Raw genomic sequence first — 21630 nt, forward strand, 5'->3', positions numbered from 1 at the left:
CGCCTGTAAATCCTCTATTCAGCACCAGGACCACTCTGAATCAGTATCAGTAATTACCTGGTTCGAACACGGGACAACCCCGTACATCCTCTATTCGGCATCAGGACCACTCTGAATCAGTGATTACTGGGTTGGAACCCGGGACACCCCTGTACATCCTCTATTCAGTATCAAGACCCCTCAGGGTATCAGCAATTACTGGACTTCCACATGACATCAAAAACTAACTCGATCGCTTTTGAATGAATGAAAATATATTTGAATCATTTAACAGAAATTACAATTAAATATAGAAATTAGTTACATACAACAATCACAAAATGCATAGATTAAAGTCATTGTATCACAAATGAAAGGCTGGCTATGTCCCTACTATCAGCACCAACTGTTATCAGGAAGTTGATCCAATCACATCTCTGAGATATGAACCGACCATTTCAGTTTTCATCAGCTCCTGCATGATTTCAGTGAATCCTAATGAACTCGCTAATTCATATTTCAATTTCATATCAGAGCAGAGCGATAAAATAGATTTAATATTCGATTGTAATTGACTCGATTTCATCGGTTCACGTTTATACCTGAAATAATAAACCACCAATCATTAATCATCATCGATTCAACCAATCAGAGAGTAGTGTTATGAACATGTACCGGTAGATAAATTTCTGAGTATATTACTTCATCCCTCACTAGTTCCTAATAGTCTACTAACTCAGAAATTTACCCAATTAACTTGGTATTCCCTGTATATAAACCCACTAATTTCTAGTTATTCCCTCACACCTGAAGATGATCTCTAGAGAAACGTTCGAAATGTTGTTTCTTTTTTTTTAAATTCTTTATTCATAATATTCACTTTTTATCTATTGTATACAGTGGTTTTGACTTGTTATTAAGAATGTAGTTAATTTCAGTCTAAAAATTCAATCTCCATTTTCATCAAGTTAAGTCATTCTTGAAAATGGTCCCCAGACAATTCTGTGATTCTCGGTTTAAGTTTGACAGTTAAAAACATTGGAAATGAAGTACTGTTTCTAAGTTGAGAACAGTGGAACTGAATCGTGTGATGTACGATATTTACCTTTCAACCACATTACAGAATAGAGATTCCTCTAAACTAATATGTGATTTTAAATCGTCTAGAAATTGAATATCACCGTTAATGACAGTGTTATGATATAACGCATTCGACCAGTCCGGACTCTTACCATAACCTTCAGATACTATATACGACTGAAATATAAAACAACACGATTACCAATAACTGACAATAACCAACTGAACTTTAACTAACTTTTGAATAAGTGACCCCTAAATCATGACCATGGTTTAGTCAGTTAGCCAGAATTATGAGATGGACATTTTATCATCGGGTTTATCATTACAACTTCATAACTAGTAGCACCACAATGACTGAATGTCCAGAATCAATAGGAAAGGTGGCAAGTGGTTTAAAACTGATTTGATGCGGTAAGAAAGATGCTGATGAGTCGATGTCTATTGCAACAGTTGTAAATAGATCTCGCTCAGTTTTATAAATACATTTACCTCCCAAAAGTTCGTATGAGTCGCGATAAATCCAGCTAAATTCAAGTCACTCATGTGCAGTAGTTGTGTTTTATTGCCGTTTGAGAGAAGTTTAAGTTGTAACGCGACGAGTCGCGCTTGTTTCAGACATCTCTGAGCGTGACGTAAACAATCCTCTTTAACGTAACTCTCAGCTGCATCGCAATAATACTGCTGGATATTCTGTAATATCATCTGATTCTCACTGTTCATCTCTATAGAAACATATTATTACAACAATTAAAACCGTTTCACTACTATAGTAACAAACATTCGAATGGTCTCAATATTTACCGATGTTTTTCTTTTTGAACTGTTTTAATTGTTGTAGCGCGGCCTCTTCTAAAGTCTGCGCTATCTCGCGATACATCGTAAAGTGTAGGGAAACCATTGTGTACATATCACTGTCTGTCTGGTGACTTCTCTTTAGATAGTCTAACACAGCCAGACGTAATTTACTCTCCTTTAAATAAACATACAACATTAACCCAGTAACAGTATGTAATAGTATTACTCAGCAGCTTTATTGTGGTAACGATAACTTACTTTTTCCATCCCTTTACGGAACAATAACTCAAACTGATGGTTTTGTTGCAGAAGGTCGAATACGTAAGTCATTTCACTGAATCGGGCGACACCGGTCAATAATCGAATCTACAATCGAATCAAATCAACAATGAATCCCGTTTGCGAGATATTCTCAGTAACGGAGGAAGAAGCACTTACGATCAAAGTGAATTCTTCAGCAGCAGCCAAACAGTCAGTACATCGTCTAGCTTCACGTAATACCCTCGCAATACCTTCCATATTACACGCTAGGGTGTAACATTCATGAGCATGAACTAATAATTCAACTTCCATCGATAAACCTGTAAATACAGCAGGATAGAGACACGTGAAGAAACTCTGTCACCATGGATTGAAGAGAGACCAGCGATCACTGATGATTTAAACAGTGTAACTCACATCCAGTATTACTAGTTGGGTTAGTCGTGTAAGTACTAGCTGCATCTAACAATCTGTTTCCTAGAATTGTAGAATCTGTACACATTCTCATCAGTTCAGTGAATAGAGTACGATCTTCCATCGGATTATAAATCAATTCATTTACACTTTGAGCACTCGCTGTGTCTAAAACAAATAGCAGAATCAGTTGTATCTTTCATATCACAAAATAGCTTTAGGGCAGGGTTTGCTGAGGTCAGTGAAGCCATTTGACTATTGTTACGCATTCACAATCAGGTATTTTTATGAACCACAACCCAATTCAAATATCAAGGTCCTGTTACAAGTGACAAAATTGTCACCATAGCTTGTGGTTTACGGTTTAAAGACCTGTTATAAAGTGAATCAATAACTGAAGGATGTTGATTACTTGTTTACTGTAAGAGCGTTCGACTCTGGGAAGCCAGGTCATGGGTTCGAACCCCGTACATTGCCGTAGTGTCCTCGGGCAAGACACTTATCCTCATTGCCTTTCTCCACCCAGGAGTAAATGGGTACCTGGCCTGATAGATGACTCCTGAGTGCTTGTTAGCAGCTCGGTGTTACTTCTCCCCAGGAAGAGTTGACTGATACATGTTATAGTATAAAATTGGCCGGGGTAATAATACCGAAAAATGTAAAGCGCTCTGAGCAGCCTGGCTGGATTAAGCACACATATCATTATCATTTCTGAAGTTGAATACTTACTGGTTGTACTTGCACCAGTAATAACCGATAAAGAATGGAGTATTGCATCAACCAAATAACCAGCAACCTGTAATAGATATGTTTAAAACACGTTCCATGTCAATGTCATCGATATCATGCTTTACTTCTCTGAATGTCCAACAGATGGCGAACTATAGTAATCAAAATCATAATATACCTGGTTGTCGGGTAAACCGGTACTAACAATGTAATTTCTAGCCAATCGGAAACGATCTGGATGTTGACAAACTAACAACGCTTCCAGTAAAATAAATTCATCTTCTTTCATCGCTGATTCATAGCTACGATTCAAAACCTGGCAACAATTAAAACAGTTATTGTTGATTCTCTATCATCTGATCTCAATATAAACTGTAGAATTGGGCCAAGCGTTACCTGAGCTATCTTATAAACTGTAATGACCATTGAGCAAACCTGGTTCCCTTTTATACAATATTCGCTTAAACTCTCAATAGTATCGATTACTTCCTGCGCATCACGGGCAAAGTATTCCGACGCACTAGCCACACTACTATCAGCACTAACGGCGCCAGTAGCTTCATCATTTATAGACTTCATCACTAAAACAACGCAGAACCATATTATCTTCTACCATTATAACACATTAATACGTGAACAAGCATTTTCAAATTTGTCAGTTACTCATCAAATTATTGCTATGGTTACATATTTTAAACTTACTACTATTAGATCTGGTAAGACCGGTAGTTGGAGGGTTTATTACTGTTATACTGAGTCTTCGACGTCGAACAGCGTCACTAGGGGGCGTTTTAGTCAGTAGATTTCTAACCGATGAGTCGATATTTTCGGGTAAAATAGCGCCTTGAGCCAAACGTATGATAGTCTAAAATATAAACATTAAACTCTCCCTCAATCTCTCTATCTAGAGGGGAGGGGAGGGGGAGGGGGAGTGAATGGGGAAGGGATCTGATGTCAGATACTCACTAGAACTATAGCTAAATCCTGGTTATAATATTTCAGCTCTGCCGCCAGGTGACCAGCTTCTGAAATCTTTCCGCTATTCAATAATTTACCGAACAGTGAATCCAACGCGGCCATTTCCTGAAAATCAACAATCAAACGCTTTAAAGTTCCACATAACCTGGTTAATAAAACAGTCACTAGGGGGCAGTAGTAGTACCGAGTTTGTATATCTCTCATCTGTATATTCCACGTCGCGTGGCATTTTCCCGTATTGAAGCAGTTCTTGTTTTTCGACTTTATTTTTCGGTTCAGTTTTTTCAGAAACGAACATTTCCAACCGATCGGGAATCGAACGCCTTCTCTCCGTCTGCTGCAAATTCAAAACAATAATACGATCAGTTCAGACGTAACCACGGACAACATTACAGTTTCTGCTGGGTTTAGAGTAAAAACATTGAATATGAACAAATTTTAATTGAAACATTATCAAGAATTGTGGAACTGAGACGATTTTGTTTAATTTTCATTTCATTTCTCTCTCTCTCCTAGCGACACTTGCATCTAAAATCAGTTTCTCTTCTGCCTTCAATTTATTCTGCCAGATTTCCAACTGTAAACTGTCGAGTTTATCTCGTAAAGTGGCGTCAACGTTGTCAACTTTGTTCAGCCAATCGTAAGCCAATTCTAATGTGACAAGTTTTTCGTGACAGGTGTCAATCAAAGTAGCAGATGCTCCGAGGAAGAATGTCGCAGCTGGTTCCGCATCTGCGCTGTGTTCAGTTAATATTTTACTGCAATTTTTCCAGAACATGATTCGAGCCTGTTCTGATTTCCAAATCTCTAATAAACGCATATCCTTCAATTCATCAGTTAACTGAAAAAATAGATTCAAAATCCATTCCTGAAATGTTTAAACTATCCAGTGGATTACTGACAGACGTAGAGTCAATCAAAAATACATCGTTAACCTGTTATTCAATTGGGCTTATTTCATTGTTAACTTTAATAAACTCTTGAGAACCATGAATGACTCCTGATGAAGCTTCTATACATTAGTAGCGAAAGCTCATGCGTCAAATAAATAGTTTACCTATATAGTACTACTTGTCTCGTTACTCTTGAGAACCAGAAAATTAAAATTTACCAAAAGCTTAGAATCAAAAATATTCTTTCATCGGACAGATCAGTTTAGCAAGAGCTATTTATTTCAGGTCCCATTGCAAACTGACATTTCCCACATGGATCAAAAGGATTCCTTTCATAAAGTATCTAACAGATTAAGCCCACAGGTCATGACCAAAAGAGGCCTTAGATATCAAGACAGTTTGTTAGATGAGCTACTGAATTGAGATGGTCTTAGACTGGTTTTCACCATAGATTGAGGATGTTGAACTATAATTTACTTGTTTGATGGTTATTTCAGTTCGAGGGAAGGCGATTAATTGAGCGAATTCATGAGCCTCCACATAATTCTTTTTATCCATCATCTCATTCAAAGCTTCTTCACAGCTGTGGTTGAAACTATCTTCATCTTCGGGATAAATAAACAGAGCTGGATCCAGAAAACAATCGCAGTTCTCAGCTATCACGTACATCTGCCACAACTTATGAAACATCGGAACTGCAAGTGTGAAAAAAGAGAAATTATACAATGAAATTGTAGTCATAGTTTTGTACAGTTTACTCTGCTGAAGATATCTGAGTTTGATTGTACAGTAGATTCCGCTCGAGTCTGATCTTTTGACTTGAGAGTGATATCTGAGTTGGATGGTACAGTAGACTCCGCTCAAGTCGGATCTTTTGACTTGAGAGTGATATCTAAGTTGGATGGTACAGTAGACTCCGCTCAAGTCGGATGTTTTGACTTGAGAGTGATATCTGAGTTGGATGGTACAGTAGACTCCGCTCAAGTCTGATCTTTCGACTCGAGAGTGATATCTGAGTTGGATGGTACAGTAGACTCCGCTCAAGTCTGATCAGTCTTTTGACTTGAGAGTGATAACTGAGTTGGATGGTACAGTAGACTCCGCTCAAGTCAGATCTTTTGACTTGAGAGTGATAACTGAGTTGGATGGTACAGTAGACTCCGCTCAAGTCAGATCTTTTGACTTGAGAGTGATAACTGAGTTGGATGGTACAGTAGACTCCGCTCAAGTCTGATCAGTCTTTTGACTTGAGAGTGATAACTGAGTTGGATGGTACAGTAGACTCCGCTCAAGTCAGATCTTTTGACTTGAGAGTGATAACTGAGTTGGATGGTACAGTAGACTCCGCTCAAGTCAGATCTTTTGACTTGAGAGTGATAACTGAGTTGGATGGTACAGTAGACTCCGCTCAAGTCAGATCTTTTGATTTGAGAGTGATATCTAAGTTGGATGATAATTCCTAAACCATTAGGTCAGAAAAGTATTTCAATGAACATCTGAGTAACATATATGTCTGAGATGAGCAGAGTCAACTGTAGACTGTTAATTAGCTACTGGGACCGGTTGCATAGTCATGGCTTAGACTTAACCTGTCTAAGACCACTATTGGACTTAAGTCACGACTGTGCAACTGGCTCCTGGTGATTTGTCCCGTCAACCAAGAATACTAACTTGAAGGTTTAAATAAACGAACAATGGACTCAGAAAGACGACAAGAACATCCTTGTACTTATCGAAAAGATGATTAATTGAAAATGAATCAAACAGATATGAAGAGTGATTACTGTTGGTATGTAGAGTACCTGTTCTGTTGATAGATCTAGTAAATGCACTTTTATGAATCGTATTCAGGATTCTAGTGATATCAAACATCGATTCAAATCCAATGAGAAATCGTTTTAAAAATGTTAAAGTCATTGATTCAGTTTCATTCACGTCGATCATTAATTCGTTTTTAACTTGCTTCGATCTCATCTGAAAATATCACAAACATCAGAAATTAGAATCTGCTCACAAAATTTCTGAACTCATGAATAAATTGGTCTTTCTTCACCTTTTCCATTGTGTTTTTAAAGTTTTCGAGATGTTTTTGCGCGGCGGTCCAGTCTCTCCTGATGCTTGTATGCATGAAACCAAATAACGAGCATAGCACAACATTCTGAAAGTTACAAATCATGAGTTATAACCAGTAAGAAGTTTTACAGTTGTCACAAGTTTGACTCTGGAGTAGAAATCAGTTGATTTCTATCCGTGTTATGGATTCAGATGAGCAAAATTCAACCAGTAATTGGGAAATTGGGGAACTAGAAACTACCGGTAGTAGGAAACCTTTTTCAAACTATCCATTAATTCTATAGTTAAAGATTGTGACATTCATTGTAGAGGAGTTATGTTATAATTAAATCAATAAAATACTTACATATTTGAATATTTGAAATGCTTCTAAAATCGTCTGCACTTGACGGTTATCAATCAATAACGTTACTATCAGAATGAGGTCATCAGACGACCAAGCGACATTCTCTAAACTGACGAAATGAGTTCTAATTTCATCAGTGACAGCATCAGTAGCAGAACTTACTAACCAACAGCACACGCATGATAAACTATCGTGGTCCTAAAAACAAATTAATCAAAACATTTTCAACTCTTTCAAAATCTAGATCCATCATCAAAATCAACAACTAAACCCAGGACAGATCTATCAGTTCACAAACAGATTCCAGTTCTGGATCCAGTTACAGTTCCAGATCTTGTTCCACAGTTCTGGATCCATGCAGTTCTACAGTTCCAGATCCGATTCCACAGTTCTGGATCCATGCAGTTCCACAGTTCCAGATCCAGTTCCATATTAGATTAGACTCATCAAATCATTAGAAATAAACTGATTTCAGCTGTAAGCATCAAATTGACAAGTTCTGTGGAACTGGATCCTGATGTCTTTTGTATCCATGGTACCTTATAACACGCAGCCAACACTGCGAATACACAATTCTTGTGAGCGATCGAATGAGCCAACAATGAGCGCCACGGACAATGCGTTGCCTGGCAGCTGAATAACACGGAGAACAGATTATCATCGACTGATTCAACTTTAATCGCTGAAAATAAACAGATTTTTACGATGAAGTCACAGATATGAAGAGAGAAGCAGAAACAGAATTATCCGGTAATATATTTACGTTTAGTTTGAGGAATTTCGGGGTTTTGAGTATTTGATTCAAACGCAGATGAAGTAGTCGTATCATCATCTTCCTCTTCACTACTATCAGTACTACTATTACCATCAGTAGCACCTGAAATACATACATCAAACTTACATTGTAATATCATATCATATCATTTTATTTCCTGGATAATTTACATCAATATATAATGAATACAATTATAATTATAATAATATAGACATTATGATCTCGTTCATATACAATGAGGTAAAATAACTGCAGGGGTGCCATAGATAAAGCTAAGCTTGTGAGTGTAGGCACCCTGGGACAACAAAAAAGGAGAAGATACACGCACATATGTACTCATATACACACGCCCAGTCGCTCACTCAATATCATAAATTTTCTTGGCCCTCAGGTTCAAAATAAACTTATACATCTATAAAACTAAGTTCCGTATCATCGGACAATGAAATGTCTTAAATCCCACCCAAACTTCACCCCGAGATTTGCTTCATTATTCACCAGTTCTACCATCATGAGTTATAACTATAGAACTGCAGCCATTATTCATCAAACCTCATTTATTCTACAGTTTCTTGCTCAGTTCCTTACAATGTATGATTAAACAGTTAACAACTAACTGGATCCTGATTAAACTGTGAACCTCGATGCGTGTGTTTTATACAAACCTTGATTAGTTTTACTTTTCTTACGGCTGACACCAACTCGACTGTAAAGTGAAGCTCTAACATCTCGATCTTTTTTAACTCGTCCAGCAGCAGCAGCAGCAGCTGGTATCCTCCCCCCTCTTACAGCTGCTCCTCCTGCGGCTCCTCCTCCTCCAGGAGTCGTTACTACTCCCACATTTTCCAGCGTATAAAACAAATGTTCCTGTAATTGTTTACTGGGAAAATGATGTAAAATTCCTTCCAACTGAAACAAAAATTCATCCGATCTTAAAAACAAACTGACAATAATCCAATATTTCAACACGAAATCAACCAAAAAAATTGAAAATAATTTCAAGCAATTACATCAAGTAGTTATCAATAGGAGACCTGGGCCTGGTTCCGTAGTCAAGACTTAAGACCAAAAGTGGTCTAAAATCTTACGATTGGTCTTAGTTGTTAGATTGGCTATAGAACTAAGTTGGTCTTAGAATAGTCTTAAGTCTGAGCCCTGACTATGGAACCGGCCCCTGGGGTTAAGAGCAGGGATATCACTAACCTGTTCCTTCTCATACTGATGTAAATGTGAGAACAGCATAAAACTCAACCAATTGTCATCTTTAGCGCAAACTTCTAACGGCACTGAACTCAAGGGTAGTTTGTGATAACGACAGAACAACAATACCGGTTGCCATCTTAATATCATCTCGGTCGAATCGCTGTAACCATAACAACAACAATATCCAAATATTACAACAATAGAAACCAGTAAGGCGGTTTTGATGCGTAAGAGTTTAAGTTTTTACCATTTAACATTGTCTTTTTCAATCGACCATTGAATCGCTTTCTCAAACTCCTCTAAAACTGATCCAGCAAACTTTCTCTGATTCTTCATACAAGACACGATTAACTGAACTGAAAATAAAATGACATCAGTAAAAACCAAACTGAACAGTTTGAGATTAATGTACGTCTCCACTTACTGGTTTTTGATTCTTGTTCGCGTTCGGCCTCTCTACGTTTATCTATAGTTCCCGCCGTCATCCATGAAGTCCGTCTACTGTGAATAGTGTTAGCCGCCGTCAAATATACCCGTGTCAGTACGGTATCTCTTCCGAGCATTTTGATAAACGCCACGCATGCTCCCGATATCATCGGTTTGTTGAAGTTTTTCACTGCTAGGTGTTTAGCTTTTTTACAAGCTATGTTAATTCTATCAAATAGAAATCAGTTTATAGATCATCATCCCCTACAACAATTCTCTCTATTTCTCAATCAGAGAATCCAGGTTTTAAACATGTTTCATTCCGCAGCCCTTTACACATTCACTACTGAAGTGTGAATGATCAGTTTTAGAGAGTGTGCCAATAAATATAATGTCTAATGTTTGTTAGAACGATAACCACACTCAAACGTGGTGAACGGATAATAACATAAAATCCCACTATTTACAGATCAAAAGAATTTAAAAACAAGAATTTATTTATTCAATCTAAAATATATATAAGACACGACGTTTCGATCTCACTCCTAGAGATCATCGTCAGGTGTAACATATTGATATTCTAATGTTTGTTGTAGAACACTGGTTTAGGTTGAGAGGGGAACAGGGTCCAGGTTGAGAGGGGAACCAGGGTCCAGGTTGAGAGGGGAACAGTGTCCGGGCTGAGAGGGGAACAGGGTCCAGGTTGAGAGGGGAACAGGGTCCAGGTTGAGAAGGGAACAGTGTCCAGGCTGAGAGGGGAACAGTGTCCGGGCTGAGAGGGGAACAGGGTCCAGGTTGAGAGGGGAACAGGGTCCAGGTTGAGAGGGGAACAGGGTCCAGGTTGAGAAGGGAACAGGGTCCAGGTTGAGAGGGGAACAGGGTCCAGGTTGAGAGAACAGGGTCCGGGTTGAGAGGGGAACAGTGTCCGGGCTGAGAGGGGAACAGGGTCCAGGTTGAGAAGGGAACAGGGTCCAGGTTGAGAGGGGAACAGGGTCCAGGTTGAGAGAACAGGGTCCGGGTTGAGAGGGGAACAGTGTCCGGGCTGAGAGGGGAACAGGGTCCAGGTTGAGAGGGGAACAGGGTCCAGGTTGAGAGAACAGAGTCCGGGCTGAGAGGGGTACAGGGTCTGGGCTGAGAGGGGTACAGGGTCCGGGCTGAGAGGGGAACAGTGTCCAGGTTGAGAGGGGAACAGTGTCCAGGTTGAGAGGGGAACAGGGTCCAGGTTGAGAAGGGAACAGTGTCCAGGCTGAGAGGGGTACAGGGTCCGGGTTGAGAGGGGAACAGGGTCCAGGTTGAGAGGGGAACAGGGTCCAGGCTGAGAGGGGAACAGGGTCCACGCTGTGTTAGTCCAGTGTATGCATACTCACTTGCTTTGAGGAATTTGTGAAACTCCAGTTTCTAATTGTGACATGACGAATGTTAGAAATGCAAATGAAGCTCGTCCGTGTAGTAAGAAATAAGAAGCTTGTAATGATTCTGTATATCCGTATTGAGATTGTAAATCAAACCTCGAGAAATTAGGCATCAATTTCATTATATCTGAAAAATATAGACCAGAAAATATCACTGAATGTAATCAGTTTCGAATCCTGAGATAATCAGGAATTAACACTTACCTTTTTCACCTTCAGCTAAAGTTGAATTATATTTCTGCCAACCAAACAATCTCGATGGCTCAAATGGTGCATTACCCTAAAAATGACATTCAGGGGATCAGAGTTTACTGGACAGGATTAATATTGATTTCAAGGAGTTTCAGTGAATTAATTATAGGATAAAATCGCACACTTGGTTATAAAATAGATATTTCGTGAAGATGACTATTAGAATATAATCGAAATATCAAATAAATCATTAGACCAAGGAAATCTTTAACGGACTCTTTCTATTCATTCTAAGTTTGCAGGGATATCAAGAGTTACAACTCAGTACCTGTAATAGTTGATAGACAGTGATATCCTGAGTAACCGATGACGACAGGGATGAGGATGGAGTAGAAGATGCTGGACTGATCGCTGAGTAAAGTTTTGGATACTGTTTCAGATATTGGTGAATCGACTGAACGTTGAGATGACCGATGACCTCGTCCTGGATTCCGGACATTAGCTGATCGAACGGCACTTGACAATATTGTAACGTAGCAACCACCGCTAACACACGACCCGCGTCTAACATTTCGTTGATCGTTTCAGTATCGTAGACAAATCTACCGTTCGATAAACTCGCTTTACATATCAGAGATTTATCTGCAATGGAAATATTTCAGAATCTAGATTCATAGAATAGTTCAAGCTTAAATCGTTTACCATCAAAGGCCTCTGTACAGACAACATCAGCTAAAAGTGATCAAATAACCTTCTAATTATCAATGACTTCGATGATAATGAGATATTATGTTTTTACCTTGTGAATTGTGAGATAATTCTTGGAAATTGAGCATCATTTCAACCGATGATGAAACAGACCGACGAGTTGAGGCGATAGATCTCAGATAACTGTGCATACAAAATGTGTACATTATCTAATAAACGCAGATTGAACTCAAAATACAAATTGAGATCAGGATTATTCACTTATTGTCTGATATCTTATTCACTTGTTTCAGAGACCAGAATCATTCAGGTGGAATGATTTAGAATTCAAAATCAGAAATGTAAGGGCATGAATTAATGCATGAACGAGACCCATATTAAAACATTTGAAATATGTGTTTTTGAACATACTTGTTTTGCTGGTCAGTGACCTGGTAAAGTACAGCTGCTTGCTGATTGGTTATTAATGAGTCAATCAGGTGATCATAGAATGAATCTATTTTTAGATTCGATCGATTATGAGCGAAATTATTGATGAATTCCATCGAGAAAACGTCATCTATTTTACAACATCGGTTCAACATCAGACGGAAATCATTGAACTCTTCACTACAGAACATTCCTCTCCTACAAATAAAACACAAATACAGAACATTCCTCTCCTACAAATAAAACACAAATACAGAACATTCCTCTCCTACAAATAAAACACAAATACAGAACATTCCTCTCCTACAAATAAAACACAAATACAGAACATTCCTCTCCTACAAATAAAACACAAATACAGAACATTCCTCTCCTACAAATAAAACATAACTCCTCTTCACTGTAAACAGAACATTGAAATTCAGAAATACATAGTAATATAGATGAGAATATAAGTACATGTGTACATGTACACAATTCATACAAAACATCATTGTTTTATGTACATTAGTGACATGTGAATTAGTAGAATAATACCTGGCTAATTCTGTAAGTAGAATCTGTTTGATATAATCAGTACAACTATCAATTGTGTCAATCATCTGTTGAGTAATCAATCGATTATACGGCCACCCGCCCACTTCATGCTCTCCACCAATCAGTGGCTCACATTTCAACGGAAATTGTTTTCGAATCCATTTCAAAAGTTCGTCTTTTCTGTTGTGTTTAACGAGATACGTCCAAATTATTTCTGAGTTGATTTTCTCACAGAAACAAGTATCTGAAATTGATGAAATTGATATCTATTCTGCTGAGGTTAGTTCAGGTTCAGGTTTAGTTACTAACTGTGGTCATGACCGACCCGGTTTAGACCCGGTTTAGACTCCGTTTAGACCCGGTTTTACCTCTCGTTGTGATGAGTTTATCAAGTAGAATTAACTGTATCGTATTTTCATCTAAATCACGTAACCATGACAATACGTAATGCGAATAACTCGGTGATTCACAGTTATCTACGTCGGCAGACGGCTCAATCTCGCCCACCGGTAGATGACGACCTTCACCTTCTACTATCGAATTTAATATCCGTTCAACATCGCTACAATCTCTGAATATTCAAATAGAATAAGTTACTCTTTCTTACGTTTCATTCTGCAAATTTAGCATTTAGTTCCACAATTGTTCATTCACTTAACTCAATTATGGAATTTGTGAATCGGGGTGATTTTATCTTTATTCGTTTTAAGGACTTTTGGTTGAAATGCTGCAAACTCTTTTCACTCAGAAGTTACCAACTTTTACTTAAGTCAAGCCAGAAAAAATCAGTTATCTCCGTGATTCTCAACTCAGCGAAATGTCTACACTCCAAACACTACTGAATATTATAGAGCAGTTCCCAGCTACACAGTGTCATCACTCAGATTTACAACCTTGTCAGTTGTAAAATTATAACTAACAGGTTATTTAAGTTTGAAACCAGTCTAAGACCGTTCAATTCCATAGCTAAGACCACTTTTAAATCAGTAACTGTGGAACTTGTTCTTGGGTCGTAAAACTAGATTTAAAGAAATCAATTTTCGTCAGATTCTCAGCGATTATAAAACTTACGTTTGAACGAGTTGTAAAATCTGTGATAAAACTTCGTCAAACGATTGACACGAATAAATAGTTTCAATTTCATGTAGATATCGAATCATTGATTTCATTTCGTCGGTTAAAACTTCATCGGATAAAATCGTGATTAAATATTCACGCAATCTTCGATCGGTCGTCATTAAACAAATATCCTTTAATTTCTCGTTCACTTCAAATCCCTGAAAAATATTTACATTACATTCTAACAGCCTTCAAATCAATAAAATCTTCTTTTCTTCTTAAAGTATCTTAAGAGTCGAATTGAACTAAAATCTATAGAACTTAGTTAGATTTACATTAGAATATCAACTGCTGCTTTTCATCACGAGTGAAAGGTTAAAAAACATATTTTCAGAAAGAACTAACCATATTTTTCAGCAGTTTCGAAGCAGTTTGAATGTTGTGATCTTTCAGATGAATCAGAACGGTCTGTAATCCAATATTCAGTATCGCGTTCAAACTTCCGATTTCAACGCCGTACGTTTTACACAGGAAACCCTGAACGGACGCCAGAGATCCAGAGATTAAACCATCTTCAACTGCTTCCTTATTAAATAAAAACAATTAGAATTATTAATACCTGAGTGGAACAGTCACAGCACATAATAAGAGATCCTACAATGATCCTTCAGAGAAACAGGAAACATTATCGTTTTTTTGAAGATCAGATTTAGATAAATTTCAAATCTGCTCGAAAAATAAACTTTGAAATATCATCATTGAGGGATTATTGATATATCTGTAAGAGAGAATACAAATCAGTTTATCAGTGATGAAACCAGTAACTGCAGTGATCTCCTCATTACCTGTACGGACATACAGTCATAACTGGATAATTCTTCATTTGAACTGTTTCTCTCTGATTCATTATAAACTGCTTCAGCTCTTCTTCTTCTCGTTATCGACGTAGGTTTCAATTCATTGCGTAAATATAGAATATATCGACTAACTTTAATAATCAGTTGCGTTTCCTCCTGATTCTCGTACTCGTCACATTTCACCGTTTCAATATTTTGAAATGAAGTTCGGTGTTTAATATTTTGTCTGTTTTTTCTCATGATTAAATTCTGTAATATTTTATGTAAATGCGTGAGTGTAATTTGTAAAAGTTGTTCAGCGAATTGTTTTGATTGATGTTCATTGATGAATTCCTGTATATTTGATATCAGTAATTTGATAGCTGTATCGAATTGAGCGATATCCATTTGAGATATCGATTTTAAATCAGTCTCATCTCCCGCTGCTGCTGCTGGTGCTGCTGCTGGTGCTGCTGCTTGTAAAAATGCTGCAAGAATAAACACAACTTTTTAAAGTAAGTAACTTCAGCTATGAATTCAGCAGATGTCATTCAAAAGATAAATTATATCTTTCATAGAATCCATTTCCACCTTTAAAACAAAACCTACAAAAAACCTGCCATACATGAATGTACATGACACATCTAAGGAAGACTTTGAAGAACTGAAGGATTTAATTCTTTAATCGATTAATTCTTCATTCAGTTTATCTTAAAATTGATTTAATAGTTAATCATTTTTATGAAACTGTGACCCGAAAGGCTTTGTTGAAATTAGTTACCATTTTCTTTACTCTTGAGGAAGAAAGCAACAGTATCGAGTTGACGATGCTTCAAACCATCTTCGAGAGCGTGAATCGGAATAGAACATCGGTCCCAGCAATTAATACAACACAATGAATCAGCAGTAGCGGCTGAATCAAACTGCATCAACTATAATTAATACAACACAATGAATCAGCAGTAGCGGCTGAATCAAACTGCATCAACTATAATTAATACAACACAATGAATCAGCAGTAGCGGCTGAATCAATCTGCATCAACTATAATTAATACAACACAATGAATCAGCAGTAGCGGCTGAATCAATCTGCATCAACTATAATTAATACAACACAATGAATCAGCAGTAGCGGCTGAATCAATCTGCATCAACTATAATTAATACAACACAATGAATCAGCAGTAGCGGCTGAATCAAACTGCATCAACTATAATTAATACAACACAATGAATCAGCAGTAGCGGCTGAATCAATCTGCATCAACTATAATTAATACAACACAATGAATCAGCAGTAGCGGCTGAATCAAACTGCATCAACTATAATTAATACAACACAATGAATCAGCAGTAGCGGCTGAATCAAACTGTATCAACTATAATTAATACAACACAATGAATCAGCAGTAGCAGCTGAATCAAACTGCATCAACTATAATTAATACAACACAATGAATCAGCAAATTTAAGAGTTCAGCTTTTTTGAGAAACTGGACCCAGCTCTAAGAAAACGATTAAACCCCTTTCATCATTCAGTTCATTCTTAAATCAATTTGGAGCAGATGAATTTAAATTCTAGATAATTAAATACCTTATTGACTAATCCTTCAGGTTGATTAGTGAATACTAGAGCTGATATATAAGATGCAGTAATAAGTAAATGTGGGAAAACACTGGATTTTGAGAGTAGAATAAAACAACCATCTTCGGCACTGAAACATACAGAATAAATAATTACACAATTCATTGAATATTCATCAGAAATCTGTTTTTAAAACTCATTAATCTCAAAGACCTGTAGCCAAATAAATTTACCTGATTTTTGAGAGTTGTTTATCAAAGTGATTGATATGAATCAATACGTGATTTCCAGTAGCTGAATCTATCAATCTGCCAATCAAACAAATGTTACCATCGCAAACACTTAAATCACTCGGTTCAACATTAACCAGTTCTTCCGACAAATCGCAGAATGTTACAGAAAGTTTATCAGATTTTGGACGATTCGTATTTGAAAATGCACTGAATTGAGTTTTTCTCAGTTGATGTTGTGTGGTTCCGGAAGTGAGCGAACCAAGGTCTTTATTCCACATCTGATCACAACCATGATGACCTGCTACAGTTCCTGATACAGGTCCTGATACAGTTCCTGCTACAGTTCCTGATACAGTTCCTGCTACAGTTCCTGATACAGTTCCTGATACAGTTCCTGATACAGTTCCTGATACAGTTCCTGCTGGGTTCTTCGATACGAAAGTAGAAGATGAAAATAAACTCGTTGTTCTAACTCTGCTGCTGCTGCTGCTGCTGCTGCTGCTGCTGCTGCTGCTGCTGCTGCTGCTGCTGCTGCTGCTGCTGCTGCTGCTGCTGCTGCTGCTGCTGCTGCTGCTGCTGCTGCTGCTGCTGCTGCTGCTGCTGCTGCTGCTGCTGCTGCTGCTGCTGCTGCTGCTGCTGATGACAAGAGGAATTTTATAAATGTTTTTATTGTTCGTTAAAATACAAACAGATTTCAGTTGATCATCGACGGCAATTTTACAAATCTGATCATTATCACCACGGATACAATCACGCCAGTTTATTGTTGTCAATTCTTCTCCAGTTTCAAGTGAAACAAATGCTTGTTTTAAAAGTTAAGGTGAAGAAAACTTTTATCTCAATATCAAACTGAACCCGATAAAATACAGGCATCATTCTGCCGCATGTCACATTAGAACTATTGATATACATGGACTAAACAATTGTTTTTTTTTAAATTCCCTCAACCCGCTAAGCGCCACGTAGGGCATTAATAGCGGGTTTGATGTTTCTTTTTCCGAATGGGGGAGAGACCAGAGAAGAATCTTCGACCAAGAAACTCTGTCGCCACCAGGGTTTAAACCCATAAACCCTGGATTGACAAGACCAACAATTGTAAATCTATTTTGCTAGCAAATTTACCTAATCATTTCCAGTTTTACTAAATTCTCCAAAGCATGTTTCGATTTCTGTGAGATAAAAGGATACATAAAACACTCGTGTGATTTCTCATTAAAATGAGGAGATTTTTAGTTTGATTCAAAGTCAGTTGATTCTGGAACTGTAACAAACGACCCGCAATAGGACGGTGCTCGATTATCAAACTCTGTTTCCAGTCACATTTCAGTAAATAATTATTCACTGCATTCGATTCGATCAAAATCCAAACAAATTCATCATCACATTTCAGAAGAGTTACTGTAGCAGAAACAGCTTCAAATAACGGCTCTAAAAATCAAACAAAGTAAATAATGACACTTTTAGAATAAAGTATAAAATCTCAGATATTTCTGATGGAATCGAATAAATTTTAACCTCGTTGTTTGAGAGATGAAAATAATTCATTTTTCGTCCAAACGTTCACGACTGATGAATCGCTATTGATTACTTCAAATGCGGTCAATTTCTCCAATTTCCAGAACATTAAAACAGTTTTCAATTGTTCATCGCCATCCGCGGGATTCATCAAATTCCAACAAAACCTGAAATATTAAAGAATTATCTATGAAGAGGTTTTGGAAACCCATCTATTAGAAAATGGATGGAAAATAGCCGATCAGCTGTTTGATAAACTAGTTCCAACCCTACTCGCTACTGCCTAAGGACTAGATCTGTATCCAGTTTCACAAAAAAGATAAACTCAATTTTTGGTTTAATTGCTATTGGGAACTTATGTGTTTTCAATGATGACAACAATTCTAACTTAAACCGTTTTCAGCTTACAACTTTTACATGAAATTGAATCCCGAGCTAAAAACAATGGAGTTAGGTTTAAGTCTCTATATATCATAAACCACGTTACCAGGGTTACAATAGTGTCCGTAACAAATTTCATTTTATTAGGACTCCGATTCCAGGACCTATGTCATATAATCGTCACGTTTTAAGCCAGGATTCATCATTGATGTCCGCCATTTTGGTATCATTAAAGCAACAGGTTTAGAATTTTAAAAATTACCTGTCGCATCGGTTATCCTCGTAACACGTGAGTTCAGCAGCAGCATGATGCTGAGGAGGCTGAGGAGAGATAGGGATTTGAATATTTCGCCACTCCCACACCCCTCTCTTTAAATTCAATAATCCAAAATAATCGTCGTCATAAACTATCAATAAGAAGTTATTATCTGGGACGCAGTGAGATGTGTTTTTAATCGTGTCTGAAGCGATTAACGCAGCGAAATTCAAAATTTTTATTTCGTTCATAGTTTTTTTGACGTCCACCATTTTGAACCAGTCACATGATTATTTATTAGATGGCATCATAGAAACGGGGTCGTCATTGGCAGGGACGTTACGGGCTTGGGGTCTTCTATTCACCAGCTTGTCGGGAGGCATTAAGAGTGCAAACTGATTGCACCTTGAAGCGGAACGGTGATGAATTCAAATCGATGTAGCAAGGTCAGAATGATTGAGAAAGCTTTAATCGATACCAATTCCTATAAATTCGAATAAAAATCGCTTTAAAAATTGCTTGAATTTGTGTGAAGAGAAAACAACGTTCCAGATTGTCTTTTAGTAGTTGGTTCGTATTTTATATTGAACCCATGTAGTGAGACGACCCTGAACTCGTGATGCAGGACTGAGTTGTAACGACCCGGTTTCCACTGACGCCATTGACTGCTGTTTGAATCGAGTGAGAGCGATATTTATAATTAATTGAATCAGTGATCTACTGTTCACTAGTGGCCGCATTCATGATGAGAGTTTTGTGCAGGTTCTATTCGGTGAGTTTAATCTTTATCGCTTCAATCGAGCAGAAAAACATTAACAATGCAATTCAATTAACATTTATTGAGAGATCCCGTTGATGTCAGGTTCGAACCCGCTGTTTGATTTATTTTTCAGATGTCCGCCGCTGTGAGGCCTCATGTCCCTGTTATTAGTTTCCCTCCAAGGATTGCTGTTGGTAAGAGCAAGACTTTTTCTGAAATAGATTTGATGTTGTTATATGCAGCCAAGAGCAAAAATAGTTTTTTATGTCTTTTAAAATTTTTCAGCAGAGTTAATTTGGCCTCCTAAATCACCAGCTACTAGTCAAACACCCGCTGCTGCTGCTACTTCAGGTGCGGTGGAAACTAAACCAATAGGATCAATACCTCGAGGTTCTGGGATTGAGTTTCATTTATTACCAGTTAGATACAGAAGAACTGCTCTAAGTGAAGAAGAGATTCAAACTATTAATGTAAGTTCATCACTATTAAACCTGAGGAAAGTCTTTGTATTTCTGATTGTACATGTAAAACGTAATGACTAAATTATCTATATTTCAGAATGGCGGTGCTTTATAGCTGCAATAACTTATATTCAATACAGTTTTACAGACAGTTTTTTAGATTCAGAGACAGTTTGCGATCAGGCTGCTGCCACTGTGATTAGTTTAGAATATTAGATCGTCAGGTGCTGCCACCTGGTCACAGAGGGGAATACTAAACATGTACAGCTTCATAGATGAGTTATCAAAGTTAAGAAATTTAATAAATAATTTTTTGTTATAAATCCAATTCTGTTGTTATTATTGTCTTCCAAGGGACAGACTATTTGTGGACCCTGATTCTGGAGGTGTGAAGATGGCAGGATAGATACCCTGCTGATAAAATCGGCCCAGGTTCAAATCCAATCTCTCCAAAACCTCCTCTGAATAATGCAGGTAACGATTCTCCATAGTCTCAGAGTGGAAGTTTAACTGGGATGTCCTGGTTTCGAACCCACCTATAGGGTCCATGATCCAGTTGAAAACCAGCGAAATCCAAAGGACAAAAACCAGCGAAATCCAAAGGACAAAACAAGCTCAAAAACAAAAATCTTTGACAAAATTCTCATATTTGAAAAATTCCAGAACAAACATATATCACAATAAATTCATCAAAATACTGATCCAGGAGGCCCGAGCCTTCATGAGGAGTCGCTATATCACAATCAATTATATCTAAATACTGCTAGCAAGATAAATCTATAAAGTATGAAAAATATGAATTTGAAAAAACGAATAAATCTATGAAAATTAAACTTAATTACAACAAACGATACAAGGATTCTATGATTATATAGAAAACGAAATCAAACAGAAAATGAAAAATTACCACTTTACAAATGATTAAATATTTAGAGCTTCATAAAAACAATTAATTTCACTCAATCTTTTTATCACACACTAATTATTATGCATTCCGTTTTATAGAAGATTCTTCAATTAAGAAAACATCTTTCCAGTTTTTGGAAATCGTCAAAAATTAAACTTTCATTAATATAAATCAAATCATTACATTATTTTTTGTTCATGTACATTTAAACTGGAATTATTTGAAGACACAATTTTTTTTTCATAGTATTTTTTCCCAATTCACATTATTTTAAAATATTACAGTTTTTGAAATGTGGCAATTGATTTATCACAAAATATTGTTTTCATAAAAGCACAATTTAGCATTTCAAATTTAATACAAGATCATTCTTATATGCGTCACATAATTTCACAATTATCCC

General features: G+C 37.2%; 4 protein-coding genes across 6 annotated transcripts in view; 2 read left to right on the forward strand and 2 right to left on the reverse strand.

Moving 5' to 3' along the window:
• The window catches only part of LOC141905055 (small ribosomal subunit protein uS19-like), a 251138-nt gene that overhangs the window by 212679 nt on the left and 16829 nt on the right, over positions 1-21630 (forward strand). The gene's annotated exons all lie outside the window — the stretch shown is intronic.
• On the reverse strand, positions 267-17348 carry LOC141905867 (spatacsin-like). The gene is made up of 37 exons (XM_074794943.1): positions 16948-17348; positions 16724-16844; positions 15910-16060; positions 15138-15616; positions 14698-14877; positions 14305-14510; positions 13602-13804; positions 13234-13477; positions 12679-12894; positions 12359-12450; positions 11888-12201; positions 11572-11647; positions 11323-11494; positions 9954-10183; positions 9777-9885; positions 9530-9689; positions 8992-9235; positions 8315-8428; positions 8091-8233; positions 7552-7749; positions 7186-7290; positions 6935-7106; positions 5610-5827; positions 4766-5080; positions 4424-4576; positions 4228-4344; positions 3964-4126; positions 3658-3842; positions 3440-3577; positions 3262-3328; positions 2536-2700; positions 2296-2438; positions 2116-2223; positions 1864-2032; positions 1552-1784; positions 1085-1236; positions 267-581 (listed from the first exon to the last, which is right to left on the reverse strand). The coding sequence occupies exons 1-37, from the start codon at positions 17223-17225 to the stop codon at positions 392-394; spliced, it is 6723 nt and encodes a 2240-aa protein (XP_074651044.1). The 5' UTR covers positions 17226-17348; the 3' UTR covers positions 267-391.
• Positions 17230-19371, reverse strand: LOC141905258 (uncharacterized). Its single transcript, XM_074794082.1, has 5 exons — positions 19106-19371; positions 18463-18629; positions 18136-18375; positions 17579-17749; positions 17230-17375 (listed from the first exon to the last, which is right to left on the reverse strand). Exons 1-5 carry the CDS (start codon positions 19369-19371, stop codon positions 17230-17232), a joined length of 990 nt encoding a protein of 329 aa, XP_074650183.1.
• On the forward strand, positions 19709-20608 carry LOC141906173 (uncharacterized). Of its 2 annotated transcripts, none has more exons than XM_074795401.1 (4): positions 19709-19871; positions 19993-20053; positions 20145-20329; positions 20418-20608. In XM_074795401.1, exons 1-4 carry the CDS (start codon positions 19842-19844, stop codon positions 20433-20435), a joined length of 294 nt encoding a protein of 97 aa, XP_074651502.1. In that variant the 5' UTR covers positions 19709-19841; the 3' UTR covers positions 20436-20608. The 2 variants fall into 2 exon arrangements, with proteins under 2 accessions (XP_074651502.1, XP_074651503.1); XM_074795402.1 differs by having other exon boundaries at positions 20148-20329.

This window comes from Tubulanus polymorphus, chromosome 5, assembly GCF_964204645.1.
Source record: "Tubulanus polymorphus chromosome 5, tnTubPoly1.2, whole genome shotgun sequence".
Classification (NCBI taxonomy): Eukaryota; Metazoa; Nemertea; class Palaeonemertea; order Tubulaniformes; family Tubulanidae; genus Tubulanus; species Tubulanus polymorphus.